General features: G+C 26.4%; 2 protein-coding genes across 2 annotated transcripts; one reads left to right on the top strand and one right to left on the bottom strand.

Moving 5' to 3' along the window:
* Positions 1–515: 515 nt before the first annotated feature.
* On the bottom strand, positions 516–2,314 carry LOC111028830 (mediator of RNA polymerase II transcription subunit 8). The gene is made up of 3 exons (XM_022307593.1): positions 2,029–2,314; positions 1,172–1,565; positions 516–1,074 (listed from the first exon to the last, which is right to left on the bottom strand). Exons 1-3 carry the CDS (start codon positions 2,085–2,087, stop codon positions 694–696), a joined length of 834 nt encoding a protein of 277 aa, XP_022163285.1. The 5' UTR covers positions 2,088–2,314; the 3' UTR covers positions 516–693.
* A 624-nt stretch (positions 2,315–2,938) lies between these two features.
* Positions 2,939–25,797, top strand: LOC111028829 (vacuolar protein sorting-associated protein 13B). Its single transcript, XM_022307592.1, has 53 exons — positions 2,939–3,025; positions 3,118–3,295; positions 3,393–3,450; positions 3,949–4,148; positions 4,234–4,593; positions 4,911–5,089; positions 5,488–5,664; positions 5,749–5,875; positions 6,749–6,860; positions 7,102–7,253; positions 7,326–7,462; positions 7,519–7,716; positions 7,828–7,951; positions 8,020–8,160; positions 8,737–8,934; positions 9,549–9,729; positions 9,799–9,934; positions 10,107–10,404; positions 10,552–10,799; positions 10,922–11,078; positions 11,555–11,774; positions 11,856–12,042; positions 12,321–12,650; positions 12,712–13,125; positions 13,195–13,484; positions 14,385–14,565; positions 14,635–14,814; positions 14,882–15,036; positions 15,610–15,875; positions 15,942–16,304; positions 16,518–16,720; positions 16,801–16,991; positions 17,047–17,137; positions 17,206–17,338; positions 18,029–18,151; positions 18,230–18,389; positions 18,546–18,665; positions 18,733–18,859; positions 18,915–19,206; positions 19,269–19,354; positions 19,426–19,619; positions 19,729–19,948; positions 20,092–20,262; positions 20,519–20,671; positions 20,735–20,934; positions 21,691–22,157; positions 22,230–22,421; positions 22,477–22,578; positions 22,681–22,814; positions 23,263–23,512; positions 23,628–24,562; positions 25,110–25,427; positions 25,507–25,797. Exons 1-53 carry the CDS (start codon positions 2,939–2,941, stop codon positions 25,702–25,704), a joined length of 11,094 nt encoding a protein of 3,697 aa, XP_022163284.1. The 3' UTR covers positions 25,705–25,797.
* The last annotated feature ends 339 nt before the right edge of the window (positions 25,798–26,136 follow it).

Here is a 26,136-nt window from a genome sequence, read left to right as displayed (position 1 = left end):
CTTGATTTCAGAACAACCTATTTTGTTTTTAATTTTCAACCCTTAGCTATAAAAGTTGAACATTTTAATAGAAAAAAAATAAACAAAATTGAAAATGTTTGTGAATGGCTCAAAATGAGTCAAAATATTTTGAAAATTGTATCACGTATATGAATTGATGAAATAAATATATGGTATAAATTTCAAGTATTTGCTGTTATTTGTTTTTGAATTACAACAAAATAAGAAAATTGATATTTGAGAAATTAAGTGAATATCCAATTTTGTAAAAATGTCAACTTCAAATGCAATGAAGTTCGTTCTTCTTATACATTTTAGTGATTTTCATATGACATATTGTGTAAGAACCTGGACCTGACCCATTCTTTATTTAAATACATCACAATACCAGTTTTTTAGATCATTTAAAAACATTTTTAATTTAAAATATAATTAATTCAATTATTTATTATAACATCAGTTACAGAGGCAAACAAAAAGCTTAATTCATTATATTATGATTATTTTTATTATTATTTACTTTTATAAATAAACCAACTGTACATTTTTAAACTATATTAATATGTACATAAATATACATTTACATTTGTTAAACAATATTAGAATGTTACGATTATTGACATGGATATGAAAAAAAATGTTTGATATAACATTGAGAAGAATATCACATGACATAACATTCAAGGAATTGCTTTATCTATATTGATGAGGTGCTCCAGCAGCCTTTACATTGGTTTTCATTCCAGGAGGGGGTTTGGGCATCATACCCATTGGTGGGGTATTTGGCCCCATGCTAGGAGTAACTGGTCTACCGGTCGGAGGCACCATCATACCACCAGGAGATACTTGTGGCACCATCGGTTTTAAATTTTTACCCATGCTTACAGCGGAAACTAGTGTATGCAAATCTGCAACTGATGAGGTTTGGCCAATACCAACACGAGCTCCAGTTTCCACTTCCCATTCTTCCCTGGCTTTAGAAACAAGATCCAGTACATGATTAACTACCTTGTTAAATGCTGCCAGCTGTTTTTGTGCTGTTTCAAATTGTAAACCACCTGCCTTGTGCTCAACCTGCAAAATTGATTATACATATTATAATATTAGCAAATTGAGAATTGCAATTAATTGACATAATGAGGGGAGAATATAAATAATACATTTCAATGACCTGCATGAGTTTGTGTTCGACTTCAGGTTCTGTTTTGGTACGCAAGAAATCGGGTACGATGTCGTGGGACAGAGCCGGCACTCGATTCTCAGTGATGCGTGCAAGATCTTCATCGCGCTCGGGGTTCAACATCAGTGGCAGTACACTGTAGTTACGCAACTGAGGAAGTTTCTCATAAGAGAGGTACTTCATGATGGCAGTGTACTGTGTTGAAAACACTGCGAAGGTATCAAGCACTGTGGTCCAGTTGACATTGTCTCGTTCGTGTTCTAACTTGAATATAAGAGCGTATATTTGGGCTTTGAACTCGTTCAACTTACTTTGGAAATTTTCAAGCACCAGTTCCAATTGTTTGTCTTCGCGCTGCATTTTTGGATTCTTTGTAGTACAAGAACTGTAATAAAAATTGCAAGTCTAAAAATTGACTGTTTTTTTTAAATTGTATAACTTTAAAAGTTAGATTGGCCTCACACAGTTCTAAGTGTGTTCTAAAAATTGTATTATTGTTGTTTTCATGTGCTAAAAATATTAGGTATGCAAGGTGTACAATGCACATAAGTCTCCAGTTATAAAGGGCCTAAAAAACCAAAATTTAAAACATCATAATGTAAAGTTAATTACAATAATGTTATATATGTAAAAGTTTCAAGTCTTCAAGAATATTTTTGAATTACAAAAAAACTATTATTATTATAATTATTTATTAATAAATATATGGATCAAATAGGTATTGGTCAAAAATGTACAACAACTTATGGAGGAATATTTTTTGTACCACGTTCGCGATATTATTTTGAGTTGGTTATTATATAATTCGAATTAAATATTATTGAATTCAATAAAGTTTTATTTCTTACCTATTATTGTTGTAATGCAGATTACTTGAAGTCTGTAATAGTGATGGTATCCATGTCATTCCATGGACATAATATTATTTCAATCGAATACTAGTTTTCATGCCCGTAATACTCTTTATCCTAGTACGTCCGGTCCCGGTTTCGTAGCCAAATATTAAATAATAAAAATCATAATAATTTAAATCACTAATCATAATCTTGATAAATGTTATAATTTACATTAAATCAGTCACACGTCTATCGTATATCTGTATTTTGTGGTAAAGTTGTTTTGTGCGTACCATGATACAGGCCGGTACGTTTTGCCATAGATTTCGCAGCTGTAGTTGTTGTACGTATACCATAGAATATTGTACACTTCGTTAACACTGATCACGATGTCTGTTATCTCGGGGGGCCGAACTGCCCGAACACGTCCACAACTTTAACTATATTATTATCTCAAGTCGTGGGCAGAACTGCAGAGTGTGGATGTAAATTTTTATCAGTGTGACAGTGTTCTGTTCGACCGAATGATCTCTACGTAATTAACTCCTTGAACCGATATGTTATTTAATAGCATATCATATTATAGTGTACTGATACACTCTAATTTCTTCATCGGAAAGCTTGTTAACATGCTTTTTTGGTTTTTAAAGGTTTAATACATTTAAATAATACTCAATACTCATACCGTACACACGAACAAAATTATCAATTGACTCGAAAGTGGTGGTTTAAAATTTAAAATATCAAAACAATTGATGTGATCACTGATAAGCTATCAGTTTATTTGTTCAATGAATAATATTATTGTTTTGTATTTGAATACCGAATAGACTATTCAGAGATGCTTGACAGACACGTAGAAAATGAATTTTGAATTGGATTAGTCAGTAGTCCGGCTATATCTCACTATAGGATATATACAATGTTTAGAATCGAATCATATATTACATCGATCATACTAAGTTATGTTGAAAAATATGTAAAAAACTTAAGGCGTCAAGATGCTCAAGTATATAATATTACTTATAATAGACTCTTGATATTAATAATAACTGTGAATATTTTAAGAATGATTAGTCTAATGATTAATATAATTTTTAGGTATCACTATGGGACGGAGAAGGTTTATTTCAAAACTTGGAATTAGACTTAGATGTTTTGGAGAAAGAGTTAAATTTACCATTTATTGTAATAAGTGGTCATATAAATCAACTGTTAATTAGAGTTCCATGGACAAAACTAGGATCAGAAGCAGTTAAAATCACTATTGACACAATAGGTAAATGTTTGTTTGTAGCTACATAGCTTCAATTGGGTTTTGTTATTTGATTGTTACATTTTTAATATACTTAACTACATTGTTATGAATTTTTTAGAATGTGTTTTAAAATTAAAGACTCCTCAACAGAGGAAAGCTAAGAAGAATGATACAAGGCAAGTTGGTCTATTTTTTATTATGTAGTAATTGTTGATTTAACATTTGTAGGTATTGTTATTTGTTATAGCAAATTAATAAAATTAGGACAAATGGTAGGTATACATATTTGGTATAAATACTTATAGGAAAGTTAATTTTGATTAAAAGGACCAGATTTTAAATTTACATTTACTAAGCTACATTTAATAGGTTTATTATTTTAAATGATAATGGATTGATACTGAATTGGAAATGTTAATTATTTTAAAATATCTAATACTATATGGCAAATGTGTATGCTTTTACTAATTTAACTCTTTTATTTTACTGTACCGCACATAGAGGTATGTGTGGTAAAACATTTAAGTTTTATATTTTATTAATATTTTACTTTATGAAAATCATAAAGAATTGTCTGATTTTTAAATGTTACGTTTTTTAATTTAGCAATAAATTACTGTATTATAGGTATGTAAAACCAAATTAATTATTACTCATTGTTGATTATTTTATAGTGATAGAGCAAGTACCGATTATAATGAGTTACCACCTCCATCATATGTACAGAGTTTGATCAACAAAATTGTTGGAAATCTTTCTGTAACATGCAATAATGTCATTCTAAAATATATTGAAGATGATATAGTTCTGTCTATGAATATAAAGTCAATTACTCTAGATTCATGTAATTCAAACTGGATACCTGATATTATTGGTAAGTATAACAATTGACAAGTATAATTACAGTTTCTGTAATATAACTGTTTATAAGTATATTATTTCATGTGACTTTTTTTCAGAGTTAACACCATCTCAATTAACATTAAGAAAAATTATTAATCTATCAGATGTGACTATTTGCTTGGATAGAAGAAATGCTTCAGGATGCATAGAAACTTACTTAGAACCATTATTATATAAATGTTCATTATCCATGCGATTATGTCGTATGTTTCGATCTCCTCATTCTGCCCGACCTTATACAACTCAAATGGACATATTTTGTTCAAAGATTGCATTTATTCTTACTGAACCTCAGTTACCAATGTTTTTGAGATTGTTAACTTTGATATTAGAATTAAATCCGACTGATACTCCAGAAACAAATACCTGTATTGATGACGAAATTCATAACAGAAGTCCTAGCAGCTGTAGTTCAAGTAAATCAATCAATATTATAAAAAATAACATATTTTATCCTGCTAACTTTCCTACCCATACATTACTGATTAATACTATGTAATCTGCGTACTCCAAAAGTATCTACTGTCTACTCTTTTATGAATGTGACTACTCCATTTATTGTTTCCTATATTTCCTGATATCTTCTATTTATTTAAAAACATTTATTTTATCAGATATATATATATATATATATATATATTATCAAATAAAAGTAAATTTACTAAACTAAAGTTTTGAAAAACTCAAAACCCTAAATCAAAGGTTTATTGTACTTTTGAATTTTAACATTTAGTTTCAGAATCAAATATAACCAATAATGATGGTTGGGTTGATTGGATGTGGAATTGGGTACCAAGTGTTAGTCTAACTAGCGAAGTTAACGACCTCTCTCTTAGTCCAGAAACAGCCATTAGTGGTGGTCATACATTAAATACTGGAATATACATTGATACCCTTTTATTTGTTCTCAAAGTGAGTAATTATAGTTAAATTGTTTTTCATGTACTTATTTAAAGTTATGTACTTATTGAAATACATCATCAGGTAATTTTTGTTTAAAACAAAATTTACTTTAATCATTTTAAGTTGTTTCTTATTAATTACTAAAATATTTTAGATCTTATCTAGATGGTATTTCCAAAGATTTTTTTAATCTCAATTTAACTTATATTATTTAATGCGACCAGATCAATATTTACAAATTTAATATCAAAAATTAGTTATATTTAATTTTTCTAACTATAGCTATTTTTTTTTCTGGTGCTGGGAGAGTTAGAGTATTTAGACCATAGTTAATACCAATTGGTAAAATTGTGAAATTGTAATAAGTATTATTGATTTAAAATTTATATTGTATCATATGTTTTTAGATCAAATCAAATAAAAAATTAAATGATTATAGACCATTATTACAAATTGCTTTTAATGGTACTTTACTTGAAATGGTGTCTAATCCACCAGATTGGATAAATGTGCAGTTTGGTATTAGTAAAGCTAGCATAGATTCTATTGGAGATTGCACTTGTGGTGCTCAAGATTGTTATACAGTTAGTTTAAAAACTAAACCATACTCATGATAATGCTGATCATATTTTTAAACAATATATAAATATCATAATTTTTTGTCTTAGAATAATTATTTTTCATCAGGCGTGATACAAGATTCATATTTATCGAAGTCATTATTTCAAGATAATAACATTAATGCTTTTAATGATAATATATTTTCATTTGATGATCATTTGACTACATTTAGTGGTAAGATATAATTTTTATCATAACATATTAGCAGAGTTTGGATTAAAATATTCTATACCATTTGCTAATTAATAAATATTATAGGATAAAGGTATAAATGACAGAGTAAGCTATACATTTGTTTTGTACATCAATAATTCCAGCTATACGCAATTTTATATTTCATATTTTAAGCACTTTCAATTTTAAGTGCTATTTTTGATAATATGCATTAAAGTTGATTTATTTAGTATTTTTCATAAATAGTAGAAAACAGTTATTATGTAAAGAAAATTTAGTTTTAGAAAAATATTGGCATTTCTGTTTCTATTATATTTCATATTATGGTTTATTTTTATGTGACCTATCAATCGTTAACCACCTCATTGATTGTATTTATTTGTTTCTGATTAGAATATTCATTTGAAAATTTTATTAGTCTAAGGTCTAAGTATCAATTGTCATGATTTTTCAGTCAGTTCTTCGTATTATTTATTTAAATAAATTATTTTTGATACTTTTAAATTTTTTATGTCATATTTAGAGCATATTCTGGTACTTTTTAGTGTTATAAGATCCATAATCTTCTTATTAATAATTTACAATGTGCTAGATAACTTAGACGAATGGAAATAACTAATAAGTAAAGGATTGATCAGAGGATTAAAGTTTTCACTATTTTATTTTGGTTGTTTTTAAAATTGCTCAGTAGGTTTTGTTGAAAATTGCCAAAAATCATTGTATTACATGCTAAAGATTATGTAAAATATTTCATATTAATATGTATTTATTAAAATCATTTTTAAATAGACCTTATTCTTAAAGCTATGATGGAACAACTATTATTATAATTTAATTATATGTACATATTTTTATACTTGGTGTTATTTCTAGAAACAATTCTCTTAGAAAAGACAACTGCATTTGCAATTGATTATTTATTCACTCAAATACCTAACACACACCAGAATAATTTTAATGATGATAACGAAAATGTGTATTTTGTGTGAGTATAAATAAATATATACTTGTCAACTAATAATTGTTGAGAAAATTATTATGTTTCATGTTAATTATTTAAGTCTTCAATTAATTTCCAATTTAAATAATAGTACTTATTGTAGCTATTTATACATTATTAAGACTTAGTATTATTACAATTTGTTAACCCTAACTTATAATATATTTATTAATTCAAAATAATAGACATAATTCTACTTTTTAATTAATATTTATATTCAATAAAGATCGGAAGAAAAATGCTTATTACGATTTGTTGCGGGACCAAGTACTTTGAATATATCATCAGGCCTTGTTCATCGAGCTGAATTCATATATAAACTTATTCTTGGTCATGATTTATTAGTATTTACCGCTCCTCTACAACCTCCACGTTTGGGTAATATTTATATTTATATATTTTATTTATTTATTTATATTCTATATATATATTAGTAATTTTTTTTTTTAGATACTGATGAAAAGTTTAATGCATTGATTAATTCCTATGTCCAAGTAATGGTATATCAGTTCACAATTTTTAACCCTACGATTAAAGTATTTCCTGCTTGTCATGTACGAATTTCAACTTCAACTCAGAAACACAAGGTAAGATGTCATTCAAATAAAATGAAACTTTTTTAATATGTTTAATACATTGACAGAAAAATCAAAAAATTTGTTCAAAACATATTGATCCTGTATTTGAAAATCCACCAGTTGCTATTTTTGAATTGAAAGTTCTTGATGGTCGAATTGTTACACCTAAAAAAAAATTTAAATGGGCAATATTACCACGAGTTATTGTTCAAAATATTTCTGAAGAAAAAAAAGCACAATTGAAAACCAGGACTATTTTTAGAGTTAGTATTTTTAATAATTGTTTGTTATTTATGACTATTTAATGTCTTAGATATGAGGATTGATTAAATCATTAATTATACTGTTTTTATTATTATTTATGGAAATTCAAGGTAAAAGATTTGATAGCAAATCTTGTCCTTTCTGAATCAATACAGAAATTGTTAGTAATTAATAATATAGGATTTAATACTACAATTGACATTGATTCAAATTCAGATTGCATATTAGACATAGGTAAATTATTATATAATAATTATGTATTTCTAAATGTTTACCTAAACATTATAATTATGTACTTTTAGATATGATTAGTTTTTCCACATCAAAAGAAAACTGCTTATTGATGTATTACATAATTCATTCAATAATTATGTCAAATCATCGACGACTTTTGCAAGTTAATAATTTTATTTTTAAATCATCTTTATTAGATGATACTCCAGGTAATTCATACATTTAGTTATTTCTTAAATATAAAAATGTACTGTATGAAACATAACTTCTAACTTTATATGAACTAATTTTTTTAATTTTATATTATTAGTTAAATGATATTGGATGATTCTTCAATCAATAACGTTTAAAAAACTGTTAACGTTTTTGAAAATATTTTTTTTGTTATCATTAAGGTTTTTATTTTTTTGAATTACAGTACAAACTTTTAATTTCTTGCTATAATAAAAACTTCAACAATGATAACAATAAAAAAAAAATAACAAATATATTCTCAAAAATATTAAAAGATTTTGAAATGATGAGTATTTATTGATAAAATAACCATCTGTATTTATCATATTATGGAGTTTATTATACAGCTGAGTCTCGTTAACTTGATAAATACATCAGTCAAATTTGTTTTTATTCCCATCGAGATCCAAGTTATTGAGATTAGATTGTATAGTATAATGTATAATTTACTTATGAACATTTTAGTATTTTATAAAAATAAAAATATATAAGCTTATTTCAATAGTATTGACTTTTAATATTGTGATGATATTATTTATCATTATACATAGGTACAGTTGTATTGAAATTCAACTTTGAAGGAGTTAAAGTATACTATAAATCAGAAAACCAAGTAACTTGTACTAAAATTATACTCAATAACATCAATGCTAAAATGGCAACAAACAGTTCAATAAATGATAATAATACAAGTGCTATTATATTCTCAACTCCAGAATTTATTAAACACTCTGTACCATTTCTCCATGGTAAGTAAATGTTTTAAAAAAATTACACAAGTAAATAATTAAATTAAATAACCACCAAGATTAACCTTGAAGGCTTGAACATGATTATATATTCATCCTATTGGATGATTCAAATGTGTTTTTAAACTTTGATATTTGATATATTTTTAAAATAGTTTACAAAAAATATGTAAGTCTTATTGCCATGTCTTAATACTAAGGTGTGTAGTACTTAATTATTTGTATTATGCATAGCTCTTCTAATCATTATTTTTATAATATTCAGTTAAAGAAGGGGGGAATGTTGGTAACTACTATGTTATTCGGCAGGAGTTAAGTGTACTTCAGCATTAAAACAGTCACTATAATAGATGTGTTAAATTTGAATTCAATTATAATAAATCATTGCATAAGAAAATCTATGAATTTTCTATTTACACCTTTCAAAAGTATCAATTACTCTAGAATTTTTAAACGACCCTCAAAGTGGGTAATCAAAGCACATATTTTACTAATTTCTGTGTATACAGACAAAAAAATAATTTTTTTTGTAAAATCAATATGAATATATTATCACTTTGCTCAGAGTCTGAAATTGACGATTATTTTCTAAAAATTATTTTTGTGTATTCCAGTAATTATTCAATTTCCATCCGAAGTAGATGTTAATGAAACACCTTTAATATATTTAAAAATCGGACAGTTAGATATGAATTTAGACCCAATGTTATTTGAATGGTTAGTTTATGTACCCAAAGTAAATAAGCAAAAAGAAATAAAGAAGAAAACTTCGACATCTGATTTAGCATTTTTCAGGTAATATTTCCATTTAAAGAGTTATCGTACAGTATTTTTTTTTAATATTTTTATTTTTTATTTTTACAGCGCTCCCAGTAGAAAAATTTCAGAAACTAGCATTAGCAGTGATCCAAAAAAAAAGTATCCTAAACCATCTATCCATAGTAGTGTTTCAGATAATATTTCATTTCATTCAGCTAATTATATGCATTTAAAAAATGAAGTAATTTATTAGTTAACATTTATACTAATTACATGATATCATTGTTATTAATATTTAGGAACTTATTTTATGAAAACAATATACGTTTTATTAAGAATGAATAATCAATGTAACTTCCATATTTTAAAATTTAAAATTTTCCATGACTTTTTTGTGGTTTATCCATTTCTAGACTAAAGAAAATAAAATTGTACGTTTATTCAACAAATGGAAATCATCAATGGTTTTTGTTGATACATCAAGAATTGCATTATATTTCCCTAGCAAATCATTGTCAATGTTAAAAAAATCTCAAAGCTGTAAAAATTTGGATCTGAAGGAATTAATTGAGTTGTCAAGTATTAACGAAGATGGATTACTTGTATTAAGAATATCTAACATTTCCTTAAAATGTGTTGTACCACAAAATCAAATGGAACAGTATTTAAATACAACTCCAGTGCGCTTTCCTTACACTTTATGGTCTCCTGGTAAGATTTTCAAATTTTAGTTCATTTTTGAGATGGATTATCCAAAACTGTTAATGTAAAGAATATTAATTTCAAAAGTCCTTGTACTTGAATGTTGTTATAACAAAATTATTAAGTATTATAATTTTTAACTAAACATTTTTCTAGATGGTGTATATTTTCCATGGCAACTTAATTTTTGTAAATTGGAATGCTATACAATTCATAGTACTTATGATAGCACATATCAAAGATCATATACCCATAAAATACAACTTCTTTATCCATTTAGTGCTCAATGTACATTAGCTATTACAACTCAATTTCATAACAATAATATCCAAACATTGAAAAGCTTGGCTGCTTGCATACATTGTGATTCTGATCCAATTTCTATTTGCATATCAGAACAACAAGTAAGTGTTATGAATAAAAAATACTAAAACAAAAATATATAATATATATTACATATTTTATAAATAAGTAATTTTGTTTATAAATATGTATAAATAATATTAACATTTTTTTTTAATTTTAGGTACTCCTCGTTGCTAATTTATTGAAAAAACAAATGGAAGTTTACAAAGTTATATTTGCAAACATTGAATATGGAACATTTTTTAACCGATCAGTAGCCCATGAGATGTCATCTATTCCTGAAGATGAACCTGTAGAATCCAAAACACTTCAATTTGGTAAAATCTGTAATAGTAATATAGTGGTATATTTAGGAATTATTTTTTATAGTGAAGTCATAAGGAACAATTTTATGAGACCCTAAAAAATGGTAAAAATTAAATTAAAGATTACTGGCATTAGAAATACATTAAAATATTAAGTTTATTTTTGAACCTATGTATGTAAGTTTTACGCAAGATAATATAACCAAAAATAATAAAGTCTGAAAGTATTGGTGTAGGTGCTAGGTATATCTACTATATTCAATTTTTATAACATACCTTAACTTTATCTAATATTCTACAATAATAAAAAAAATAATTTTACCATCAATATTTTAATTTTTTATTCCTTTATGCTTGAACTTATCAAATATAGAAAAATAATACATTTTCCAGGCATTGAATACTCCCTAACCCCTTTTCCCTGAATATACCACTTATAAAAACAATACATTTTTCAAATTTATAATTCATGTAATTTGTAATTTAAGATTTTAAAAAAACAGAAGAAACTTTAAAATTATCTGGTTGGTTTCAATGGACTCTGGCTAGGTTTTCATTGATCATAAAAAATAATCCAAAACACAGTTCATCAGAAAATGTTAAGTTGGTATTAGATTTAGAAGACGTTATAAGTTCTTTAGACTTTGGGCTTTCATACCAAAAATTAAAATTAAAAATATCATCTGCTTCTATTCAGCACTTCACAAAGTAATTAATAAATAAATATTCTATTTTTTATTTGGAATAATACATAATCTAGTCAATTGTTTTTCAACTATTTAATCCTAGAAACACGAAGGAAGAACAATGGAAACATGGACCATATTTAGGGCTTATACTTAAAGGTTATGATCCATTAAACAGCTCAGAAAAATCATCAAAAACTGATGGTTTTTTAAATTTTACATTAACTCGAGCTATTAAAAGTTCTTTCCAAGGACCCAAGTCAAACAAGGATATTACACCCTTACATATGGTAATATATTCTTATTTTTTAGTTATACAGTTCATAATATACATATACTAGAATATCTCAAATTTCTTCATCACAGAAAAAATTATCTACTATTAATGATAAAATTTAATCTTTCTATTAAAAATACTTATTGGTTTGCTTAAGTATGCATAAAAAAGTTATTTGTAAATTGATGAGTTCCCAATGAATTGGAAATCAAACTTTGTTTGAATAAATCTCATTAAATCAAGAGTTTATAATTTTAGTTACTACATTATTATATTTTTTTTTTACATTAGGTCAGTGACGAAATGCTTAAGTTGAACCAACAACTAATGGATGAATATATTATGGAAATTGTAATCAAAGTGCAACCAATCGATATTGTTATATCCCCTTTAAACCTTCACCAATTCTTATCTATAATTGATCCTCTTTTAGATATACTTATAAATTCAAAATATATACTTAACCCTTTATCAAACTCCCATAATAAGTTAGAACCAAGTAATGAATTCATAGGTTTAACTTTACCATTATTTTATTTGGATATTGCATTATTAAGAATTTTCATTCCAATTTCTCTACAAAATAAAAAAAACCAACATCAAGATACTGCTATAATTCAAGTAATACACACTTAAATAAAATAAAATTTGGTGTTGGATATAATTAATTCACATACTTTAGGTTAATTCAATAAAAATAAATCAAAATCCTGAGAATCCAATTACGCGAACACCACTCAGAAAAGATCTATATGTTGAAGCTGAAAAAAGAGGGTTATTAACTATTCCAGGGTCAATAGTTGAAGATCGTCAATATCAAATTGTTATAAATGGATTTTCAATAAAAACCGGATTTTGGAATGATCTCAAACAAGTTTTGGAATGTTATCAAGTTTTATCCACTTTGGATACTGATCATCAACCAAATGCTGCTTTGTTGTGGAATGAAGGAAAAAGACCTAGGGCTATGGGGAATTCAAATTTGGATGAGATTAATACATCAACTTTGTTTAGTAAAGTATCTTTTCACTCAGTATATGCACCTGCAATCATATTTGAACCAGAAAACACATTAGTATGTGGAAGTTGGATGGAAGTTAGTATTTTAAATATAAACTTTCAATAATATAATTTCTTTTTACTGTTATTTATTTATTTTTTTCAGGTGAATACCTTAAATGAAATCTCAATCACATTATCAGTAGAACAACTTAACTTATTTAATATATTAGCTTCTCAAAGCAATGAATATATATTAAGCCATTTAAAAACAAATTATACTCATGTTATTGTACAAGGTGAAAAAGTACAATCAAAATTCATAACAGAGTCCTTAACTCAGGATAGTGGTATTCATTCGACTGAAGATAATAGTACATGTTTCTATCAAGAAAATGGTTCATTAATTGAAAATAAAATAAACAATCAATCAAATATTGCAATTTTCATAAAGAAGTAAGTTTTCCTTTTAAAATTAATTTACAGTTTGTCAAAAGTTATAAGAAAATTATAATTTAATAGCATAAGCTAAAAAAATATTTCCTATATAATTCAATCTTAGGGAATTTTCAAAATATCCATTTAATATTTATTTTTTAAAAAATTTTCGAAAAAATTATTAACATTTTGTAAAAATCGATAAAGTTAGGTCAAGTAAAGTTTTATATATTTAAGAAAAAAATTAACTATTGTCATATTTGCTGGAATAATATTTATTTGATGTTTGTATGATACAAAATATCAATTTTCAAAAAAATAAACTAATTTTAAAGTGTATTAAGAGTTTATTCGTGCACTATGATAAAAAAAATGGGATACTTTTTTAGCTGTTTGATAGAAATTTTAACTCACAATACTAAACAACTGAATCCGTTCACACTAAAAATTTTAATTTGTTTTTTAAACGTATGCTATTACATTGATATTTTATCTTCTATATATATAAAAATCTAACTTGATTTTGGAGACGAAGGAAACCGGTTTTAAACCCTCATTATAATAATAATAATAATAATAATTAACTAATTACCAATTATTTTCATATATGCGCCAATAATGATGTCTGTTTCTTTTTTTTTTATTTTATAATTATTTGTATAGCCAAAAAATAGTCTTATGTTTTTAAATTAAATTATAAAAAAATAATTTCTCCTGGAGGAAGATCGGGCAGCTAGTTATTTATAAAATAGATAAATAAAATTTGTATCTTTCAAAGTGATACTTATGGACATGTTTAACTTAATGGATATACTGTTAAAACCGTTGTATTACATTATTATAAACGTATATTATTCAAATAGATTCTAAATGTACACTACTCTTCACAGAATATAATTAATTGACTTTATATTTTAGGGATACTAATATTGTAAATAAAGTTCCAATTGATATTATCATCACAGGAAATCAAATCAATTTAAATATTTTTAATTGCATAAAAAAAAATGATATCAAAGTATCTGAACCTTTGCTCTTTGCTGTGGTTCATCAACCTCATGTATTTTTTTCACTATCTAGTACTTCCGATTCTTGTCAAGTATGAAAAATATCTTATTTTATAACCTATAATAGTTTTAAATATACTTATATTAATATTTTATTTTAGGTAATTTTTTTTGATCTGACAATTTCATTAGCTCCAAAAAATGAATCATGCATCGAAATACCAGATCCTAAAATGTATTCAGTTCCGCTGTTTAAAACTAAATCCAATACAATGGATGAAATTCCTTTAGCATTTTTCACATTAAAAATGTCTCGTCCTATTACAGTTAGCCAATATAAAGTATGTGAATAATATTCCTTTTATTAATTTATATATTTATACTTAATAAATACTTGTATTTTCATAGGTTGAACTAAATTTAGGAAGAGCTATTTCTTTATTACTAAACAAACAAAAGATTGATCACTGTTCTAATTTATTAGACCTTGTGAAAAAAATGTTACATGAAGGTATTTTGCCTCATGAAGAGACTAACAATTATAATTTTCAAACAGATTCAAAGTAAGTTGATGATTATATTGAGTCATACAATTTAAGAACTTTTATGCTTTGTTTGTATTACAAAGAAAATGTTATATCTGTCTTCAGAATAATCCATTTACCTTTGTTATTTTTAATATTAGAGTGAATTATAGATAACACTATTATAGAAAAAATGATAAAATACTTTTAAGTTGGTTCAAAATTAAAACATAAAAACATTCTAGTTATATTATTATTTTCTCTTACCCACTTACCTTTAAATTTAATAATATATCAATCCATACTGAATTTAAAATAACAGATTAAAATGGATTATTCTGAACAAAAATGTTGTATGTTATGTGTTAGTAAGAGAGAGTCAACATGTTTGATATCCTTTGAATACAAATTAAATAGGCTAGTGTAAATGTAAATAATATAGCGATAAGTTCTTGATTTGAAAAAAAAAATATTTCTATTTAGTTGATTATTTTATTTAAAATATTTTACATATTTTGAATAAAGTTTAATTATACTAATAAAAATGTATAATATATTACTAAGAATAATTTATTTTTTTCTTATAATCATTAATAATTGTATGTTTTCTAGATTTGATAAACTTGAAATTCTAAGTCCGTCTTTTAAAATTGATTCTGTTGTATCTCAATATGTGACTGATGAATTTGATCCTCGTAAATATGACAATCCAGTTCTTGATTCAACTGCTAATACGAGTGTAATCAGTGAAATAACTAATGAAAATGTTGTTGACTATCCAGTGTCATCAGTTAACGAATATTGTTGGTACTCAAAACCAATAGTTATGAATTTAACTACTCAACAAATATTTTTTCAATTATCTACTGAAAATAATAGTATGCTGTTAAAAAATTTAAGTGTTTTTTTTCGTTATATAATTTAAAATAATTTGTACATTTCAGATAATATTGTACTCAGCATTGAAAGTATTCTTTATAAATTAAACTGTCTGTGGCGAAAACCATCTGAAAGGATGAATGGCGAAATAACATTAAATAGTGTGACAATATCTGTTGGACACGATTACTCAAATAATAATACAAATGAATTGATATTACATCCATGGACAATGACATTAGAAATTATTTTATCATCTGATCCTTGGGTACCTGAATACTTAAGACCAACAAAGCAACTAAAAATATTAACAGATTATATATCGTTCCACATATCTCCAGATCATTACAATACATTAAAATTAATGTGGAATGAATATAAATATCTATTTGAATATAATAAAAATACTACTAAAAAACAAAATCAAAGTATGTTTATTTTTTAAATTGATTGTTTAAAATAATTTATTATTTTTAGATATTGAGTGGATCGGGGGATAAATTGATTTTACAACTGTATGTATTTTTAAAATTGGCTTTTTTATGAAATATTTTATTCAAGCAGTAACAACTTAAAACAAACCTCCATTCAGTCTCTAAGAAAAATTCAATATGTAATACTAATAATAATATTTTTTTAAGGTTCTGAATCTGATGAACAATTTTATCAAGATGATCTTAGAGCTGGAGCTTTTCAATTTATCGAAACTACTAATTCTGACTTACCTTTGCCCTATCAGATATTTTTTTCGGAACATTTATTGAATAATCCACCTAAAATTACATGGCGATACCCTCAACCTAGAACATTAACAAAAATTGAAATACAACCAGTTCCTATGGATGTATGTTGAGTTTTAGAATATATTATACTGTGTTCATTGTCGTATAAAAAAAAAAAACTCTAACTTGTAATATTTTCAAGGTGGACATAGACGTTAAATTTCATTTACAATGGTATGATGAGATACAAAACTGTTTTAGAGACCATACTATTTTCATATTTCCAAAATATGAACCGATGCTATTGCGACTGGAATCACTGGAAGCTGTTTCAAACACATGGCGTATTATTATGGATAATTCATGTGCAAATCATTATCCACTACAGATAAAGTACTATAAATCACTTGTTTATTGTGTAATATGCACTATAATAATTTATTTGTAGGAGTTTAGTTGGATGCCTTAGAGTTGACTCATATTTTTCACCAAGCCTAGTACCACAATTACAACTATCATTGTCAGCCTCATCAATTAAAGTAAGTAATATCCATAAAATAAATTTAAAAATGTACTATCTTAATATCTACTTAAATTTATTTTATAGATTAATATTGCATATCATATTAAAAAAAAAACATATTTATCACGATACCATTGCATTTCTGATGATCCCCCAAAACATAAACTAGTCATTTTTATTTTGGATCAAGTAAATATTGGCTTTAAACTTCAAGAAGGTATTTATTAAATTATTTTAATTTTAGTTCAACTATTGTTATATAGTAGTCAGTAGTGCAATATCATGCAATATTGTATTTATTCATTTATCAGAACTAACTAGTAAACCAGCAGGACTGATATGTATATTTATATTTTGTATCATTTATACCAAAATATTTTTTAATAATGGGAAAAATAAGAATTCCGCAAACATTGATTTTTATTTAATTTAATTTATTTTAATTTAACATATTAAACGAGATTTTTTCCTTTTTTTTACAATGAAATACAAGTAAATCTCATAAAAATAATAAAATATTTTGTGCAGTTTGGCATAGTTATTTAAAATTGCTCAGAAGTTAAAGCTGGGGTCCTTACTGACAAGATATGTAAAATGGTGTAGAGAAGAACTATAAAAATAGTAAGAGGCTGAGATAAATATGACTAGGGTATTATTGAGTAGAGTAACTCAATTTAAGGACAGACTTCATAAAGTTTATATCTGCTACAACTTAGAAGGGCAGGTAAATAAATAAAAACCGGTATAAATATATTAAGAAACGTTATGTCAGTTTGCGGTCTGACAGAGCCCAGTAATATATGTTACCCGTTGGCTGTTGGGTATGTTTCGGAGGAAAGTAGCATTTTATTTACTGTTTATATACTATTTATTGTTTAACCAAAGAATATATTTTTATTTCCATTAGGAGAAATGAATACATCAGCTCAAGCACATTTGAGACTTGAACTATTAAATTATGGAACATTAACACAAATTCCTATTGTAAAATCATTTTGTTTATTTACAAGTCATCACACAACTAAGCCAAGTAAGTATTTTATAAATTATTAAAAACAATGTTCTCAACCTGTATTTTACAATGTTTATATTATTTTAATAAAAATAGAACCGGATATTCAATACAACATTCAAACTGGAGCAATTGCATGTCAATTTGGTCCAAGTATGATTAACTCTTTGATGGCAGCAGTGCAGCTATGGAAAAATAATACTTATTTTATTACCACACCATATATTATTTGTAACGATACCAATTTTGAAATAATGTGAGTTACTAATTTTTATTTTGTTGGCTGGATTTTAGGTTCTGGAAAAGTGTTACTATGTACTAATAGTAGTTAAATAGTTTTATTAAATTCATACAATTAAAGATCAAATTATTTTAACTTTGAACTAATAACTACATTAATTTATTTTTGTAGATTTGGCCAAGCAAGTACCAATGAAGTTATCATTCTCAATAGTTTACAATCTTACCAATACACATGGCGAGTGCCTACTGAACATCCTCATCTACGATTTAGTGTTGGAGATGCCGATAAGTAATACTTATATAAAGTCAAATGGGATTATGTTTTACACTTTTACTAATAATTTATAAATATTTAGTTTGTCTTGGAGTAATGAAATAAGTTTACGGACTGAAGCTTTGATGTCTTTAGCTGTAAAAAACCATAAAGGAGTATCTCATATTTTAATAGTGTCAATTACAAATATGTCACCCTCTCTTATAAAAGTATGTTATAGTTTCGCTTCAAATATTTTTTTTTTATAATTTTGTGTTATATTAGGTTATTGTATCCAGCCAATTAAGCGTTTTAAATAAAACAAATTATTTGTTGGATGCTCGATTTACCAAAATCAAACAAGTAGAAGAACAAAAGGATCTCAATAACTTAGTTTTGCAGACTTTATCAGTTTCCCCTGAAAATAATTCACCATCAATAATGTTATATAATGGACTTAAAGTTACTTTAAAATTAAGTTTTCATACTCCTAATCATGAAGGTCCTTGGTCTGGACCTATTCCACTACATGCTGTTGAATTGACTAATGGGAATCAAAACTCTTGGCTAGTCAAAAGTAATAGTATTTGCTTAAAAAAACATGATGAATTAATTAATTAAAATAATAATTTTTAACAGTTCCTATGAAAGATAATATTAAGAAATATCGTAGTATTTGGTGTCGTTTAATCATTGAAAACATTAATAAAATACCTCGTATGTTGGTAAGTAATAAAATAATAAATATTTATTTCACGTTATTAATTAATTAATTATTACATTTTAACATTTATAGATTTTATTAATGCCAATGTATGTTGTTCGTTCATACTTGCCTTATAGAACTTTATTAAACTTTGAATTAGTTGATAATAAATTAGAACGTAATACCATTATAGAAGCTAAATCTGCCATGGCCTTAAATGATATACAACATATTGATTTGCCTGGTACTATGAAAGATGTCTACAATTTAACTATTAAATTAAAGTTAGTCAATTTTTTTATTATAATTATTATAATTATATTTTCTATAATTAATTTACATAAAAATAACAAATGTTCTGTATACCAACAAAAACAATTGTAATATTTTTAGCGAGGAGTCTTCGGCATCCTCTCCGCCAGTATCTATAACATATTATATGAATATTGACATTCCTGAGTTATTTAATGATAGTTATTTTACAATTGAAGATCTCCTTAATGGAAAATATACTATAATGGATTCTGATCTTCAATGGCCTTTTGTTGGTCAACAATATTCAAGCATCAAATGGAAACAATGTGAATTGCCAGACACTGAAACTACCGTTAAAGTAATATTTATATTATATGTAATCAGATAATAAGTAATAACTTGTTGACTATCAATTAAAATATAATGTGTTTGAACATACATTTTCATCTTAACTAAATGGAAAATAACAATTCAACTAACTTTAAATCTACTAAAATGTAGGTTCAACATTATGGACATCTTGATCACAGTAATGGTTTAAGTCGTGTAATTGTTGTACAACCTTGGGCATTAATAGTTAATACATCAAGTCAAATCATAACATTGTGCAATGCAACTGATGTCCTTTGTAACATAGATAATTTTTGTGTTGTGGCACCTCCAGTTATTGAAGTAAGATTTTTATAAGAAATTATCATCTTTATAGATTTTAATATATTGTATTATTATGCATACAATTTTATATTATAAAAAATTTCATAAAAAGATTATATCTTTTATTTGATAATCTCACCTATGTATTTATTAATGTATTAAAATAAGTTATATTTATATTTCTAATTTACTTAAGAAACAGTGTTCACATTTTGCACATTTTTGTGAAATTGGTATTAATAATAAATTAATTTGAAATCTGTTTTATTTTTAGAATACATTTTATATTGATCTAAATATTGAAGATACCACTCATCGATCACAACCCCTTCAACTATCTAATAGTCAGTCATTCTATATGCCATCAGTCAATGGATTAATTCCTTTAAAGGGTCATACATCAGTTGTAATAAACTGTGAAAACCATGTAAGTTTTATAACATAATTATTTATATAACCAAAAAGTATAACTCATGCACATTTAAATTAGATTGGTTATTTAAACGTTTGCTCTTTGGAACATAATAATATGAGAGTTATCCATATTCAAAGTTTATACGTTGCTACAAATCATAGCTCAATTGATCTAAAAGTATTAGCAGTTTGTGCAATACCATCTTCTGGTGTCTTAGATATTCCAGAAAATGCTGAAGAGATTTCAGTTGATTTACCTAAAAATTTAAATGATCTGTAAGTTTATACATTTTTTATTAAATACTAATAACTTTGTAAGTTTGCTACAAATACAATATTTTTGTTTTTATATATACTATATTGTTCAGGGATTTATTTGTATTGAGGTCGCTACACACTGTAGCGGTGGCGGTAAAATTGTGTCAGTCGTAATTTTGCCTCAACCTCTGACTCTGCTGTGTATAGGTTCTTTAAGAGGACATAACACAGACTTTTGTTGTCTCCATCTTTCAAGTATTTAACATAGCTAATATACACTCAGCAGATCATGTTTAGCTTTGTTAGTTTAAAAATTAGAATGAATTGACCTATTATGTTAATGGTAAGAACATTATTTGTTTGTATGTACGTAAGTATGTACGATAGTTAAATTTTTTAGCAAGTTTTGCGTATGTAATATAGCTTAAATTAAAAATGCTCATAGCTCATTTAATAACTGAATTATAGTGAAAAACCTACATAAAACACAGATTATGTTCTTATCATCAAGTTGTATAATAGGAGATGCATTAAAATTGTATTTTCATTATACGCTACCAAAGCTAAACCTCATCTGCAGACCGTAAGATAAAGATAACAAATGCCCATGTTAGTTCCTCTTTATTACAAATTATCTGACAGTTAGCCTAAGTATAATTATAAGTATATTCAACAGTAAAACTCACAGTCAGTTTTTTTTTATACAATTATATAAAATATATTACCCATAATAATCAAGTAATTTCAATTAATACATACATTTATTCGTTTTAGTGGTAAACCATTAGTAATGTGGACATTAATTGGCAAAGAATCAGCCAACGAAGATTTGGAGCAATATTTAATACTAACTTCAAATGGTAACATTAGTTGTCCTATCAAACTAACTGACATTGTGAAAGAGGAACGTCCATTGCCTGTTCTATTTTCAAGCTGTGATTCTAATCCATTAATTTGTGTCACATTACAAGAATTGGATAATCAATATTTTTTCACAATATATAATCAACCATATCCACAATTTATTCTTTACAATTATTGTCCAGTATCATTAACTCTTGCCCTTAGTAAGAAATCTAAATCTAAATCCAAATCTAAAGAGCCAATGCCATTTTCAAATGATTGGAACTGGACATACAGGATATCTTCTGGAAAAAATGCATACATATCATTTCCATACTCAGTATCATGCAAACAGATACCCAGAGTATTAATTGGAGTAGACAAAAAGCCTTTTAAAGGTAAGTTATTATTTTAATGCTTTGAATGAGGTGAAAAAATAACAATGATTATATACTTAATACGCTTATCAGGTTGGTTTGCAAGTATAGAATTGAGTGTTTGTGAAAGCAGATTAGTGCCAGTCCCTGGACAAATGAATGACATAAAAGTTTTGATTACAAAAAGAGCATTTACATTAGATGTAATTTTCAAACCAGCTGCACAGTTTGAATTTTCAGCTAATGAAGTGAGATTAAGACTAGCTAAAAGTGACCAATTCAAAGGTAAAAAAATTATATTAGATTATACTTCAATTGTGACATTCTTTGATTATTCTAGGTACCTTATCATCAAATAATGAAGTACTGAATAATGTAAGACTAGAAAATGTTCGGACTCCTACAAGTGCCTTACAAAATATATGTTCTTCATCAGTCAATAGTAATTATTGATTTTTATCATAAAATATAATATTATATACATTTTATTTTAATCATATATTAAGATGAAACTTAATCAAGCATATTATTATAATTTTTTCAGAGCTTTGGCCTTCGATAAAATGCCATATTCATACATTTATACTAATTTTATTTATTGATGACATTGGATTCAATTCAAAAGCAGTAGCTTCAATGACTTTAGATAATATTGCAGCAACTTTAGATGGAAATCCAGTAAATACTTTTTGAATAAATTATTAATTAATAATTTACATTACTACATAATAATTACTTAATTAACTATGTTTTCTCATTTGTCTGTGTTATTTTTATGGAAAACGGTAAACATAGCTCTCCCCCCCCCCCTTTGTTGACACACTATTCTAGTATAAATAATAATTAAGATTAACTAAAATGTATAGGTTAGGTTTATTTAGAGGAGACGAGGGAGGCCTTCAGGTGGATAAGACATGATTTATATAAATTATTTTGTAATTAAGGGAAAAATATTAATAACATTAATGTTATTTGTCCATACATATACCTGAATATGATTATCCGATTATTTTCATATATAATCTGAACTATATTTTAATTATATCATCCTCCTTAAAAAAAAACTCAAATATATAAAACTACATACATTGTTATGGTATGATAATAGAAGTTGAACATATTTTAGGATTCTTCAAAAGAAGGAGAAATGAATCTTGTAATGTCAATAAATAACATTCAAATTGATAATAACGCATTTATTGATGGGCATTATGATTTTCCTGTGATACTTGTAAAGCAAAAGAGAAATTTTGAAGAAGTTTATTGTGATACAAGTTTTTTGAAACCACTGTCAAATGTAATCAATGATTTGAGACAATTAGATTCTGCTATTATTATAAAATTGACATTAGATAAGTCCTACTATTCAACACCAGGTATTTATAAATCATAGTATATACATTATATAATATGATTGCTTGTTATGTATAATAAATAACCAAAATACATTCTAAATACTAATTTATAACCTTTTTTTAATGTTTGTTTTAGTGATTTTGGATCTAGAAATAACATTATTTACTTTTGAAGCATTTATAGAAGATCGCTACTGTTATTATATGTTGGAAATATTGAAAAGTTTTAAATCAACAATGTCTTCTACAGTAGAACATAATCTTGTCATGGATGAATTCATTCCACTTCATTACTTAGTACTAGCACATTCCCAAGAATTTCGTAATCCTTTAGTTTTTAGAACATTTACTATTAAACCTTTTAAAGTAATGATAAGCTTACATACATCAACAACGTTCTATGTGGCTCTCGACCGGTCTCCTTTAGATTTTACAGAATTTTCAAAAACAGATTTAATTGCTTCTTATTATCAACTTGGTAGAAGTTTGTCATTGCATTATTTTTTAAATGCAATATACGGTACTGGATGGGCATTGGGTTCATTAGAATTCTGGGGCTCTCCTGGCGGTCTAGCACGATCTGTCGGAACTGGATTGTATGATTTTGTGACATTATCTGCTCAGGGCATGACTGAAGGACCAAAAGAATTTTTTGTCGGTGTCTTAAGTGGATCTGCATCATTAGTCAAGCATGTTACAACAGGTGCATTATCATCAGTAACAAAATTTGCATCTAGTTGGTCTAGAACATTCAACCGATTAACATTAGAAGCTGAAGATTTGGAACAAATTGAAGAGATTAGACGTTTACGACCACAGAATTTATCACAGGGAATCATACAAGGTCTAAGTGAATTTGGAATTAGTTTGTTGGGAGCAGTTGGTGGATTAGTAAATCATCCAATACAATATGCGATTCAAGAAGGCCCTGAAAGAAGAAGGGGATTTGTCAATACTGTAGCTATAGGTTTTGTCGAAGCCATTACAAAACCAATAAGTGGAGCTGCGGAACTAGTAGCAATGACAGGCGAAGGTTTTTTAGCTGGCGTAGGTTGGATTAAAAGTCCTCAGGTAATAACATATGATAATCTATTTTAAATTTTTTTCTTCGGTATTTATTTATTTTGACTAACAATACAACAAACAAAGAAAGAGTGTAGTGCCTAACTTAACCTAGAATTGTTTGTGTATATGTAGAGATACTAGGGAAGATAGAATACAAATTAATTCATTAGGCATTGTGTAGAAGTAGCACCAATTATAGACAAAATAAGGGAGGATGGGATAAGTTGGTTTGATCATGTTATGAAAATATATGACTGGAGGTGGAGTGGATATGGGCGAATGTAGAATGCAAAAAAAAGAGACTAGGATCAAACCAAATATGGATAAACAGAATGGAGAATGACACAAAAAAAGCTGGTGTGTGTAAAGATGAGGTGGAGGACAGGCCCTAAAGAATCAAATTGGACAAGGACGGTTGATCCCTTATAGTCGTGAGTGAAGGGTGGAGAAAAAAATGTATTTATTTATTTATTTTGGTTACGATAGAAAGATCAAACTTTTACAACCAATTTTATTTTGTGTAGCTATCAGACATTATTTATTTTTTGTTTAGTTGCGTTCAAGTCTCAGCAACAGTGAAATAGGATTTGGTGCATCAGAACTTAGATACTCATGGCTAATATTAAACAAATATTTGAGCACAACAGAGCAAGTTCTATTGACTTGCGATGCAACTGTAGATAATTTAGACCAAGAACTTAAAGTATCGGAATTAACATTGGTCTTGACAAATAGATTTTTATATTTAATCAAAGATCCAAATTGTATGATGCCGAATGTACTACGCTTACCAATAACTCAAATTGTTACTCCTAGTCTACGACACCGTGATCCTTCACTGATTACAATAACTATTTGTATGACAGCACAGGTACTAACAAAAATATAAAATAAAATATCCAGCAACCTATGTTCAAATAATTTTTAAATAATTTGCATTTCATTTACAGAACGATACAGCATATTCTCGAGTTGCTGATTATGTACGTAAATCACAAAGTTTTTTAAACATGGAATCAAAAACTGAATCAGATAATCCAGATCAAACACATAAGTTGTTGGTCAGTCCACAGATTCGGAATCATATATTAAATTCAATTGAATTCCTCAAACGACATATTCAGAATAAGGGATATGCAGTGATATAATATACCTAAGTATTAACCAAAATATTTTGTGCAATAAATACACATTTTAAAAAAGCCTGTGATAACTACAGTATAATTTTTAATTTATTAATGAATATTTCTAAGGTTTTAATTTAAAATTGAATTATTTTATTTACAAAAAGTTATCCTATCTTTAGTCAAAATGTAATAATATTATTTGTATTTATCGGAAACATATTATGTTTGTTAATATTACGTATTAATTTATTCTGAATTATTATTTATTACAATGACTATAATTTGTACTGTCAATTGTTTGTGTATTATATTATTCAAAGCTAATTCAAATATTAAATTTATTATATTTTTATAAATTAATACATGATGCGTATTGCGTTTATTCAATAATATAGTAACTTCAAGTGAATTTTGTCTTAACATTTTTTTTATTGGCGGGTAATTCAATTGATA

This window comes from Myzus persicae, unplaced genomic scaffold (genome assembly GCF_001856785.1).
Source record: "Myzus persicae strain clone G006 unplaced genomic scaffold, MPER_G0061.0, whole genome shotgun sequence".
Taxonomy (NCBI): Eukaryota; Metazoa; Arthropoda; class Insecta; order Hemiptera; family Aphididae; genus Myzus; species Myzus persicae.
The sequence above is the reverse complement of the archived record's forward strand: the minus strand, read 5'-3'. Positions and strand labels throughout refer to the sequence as shown.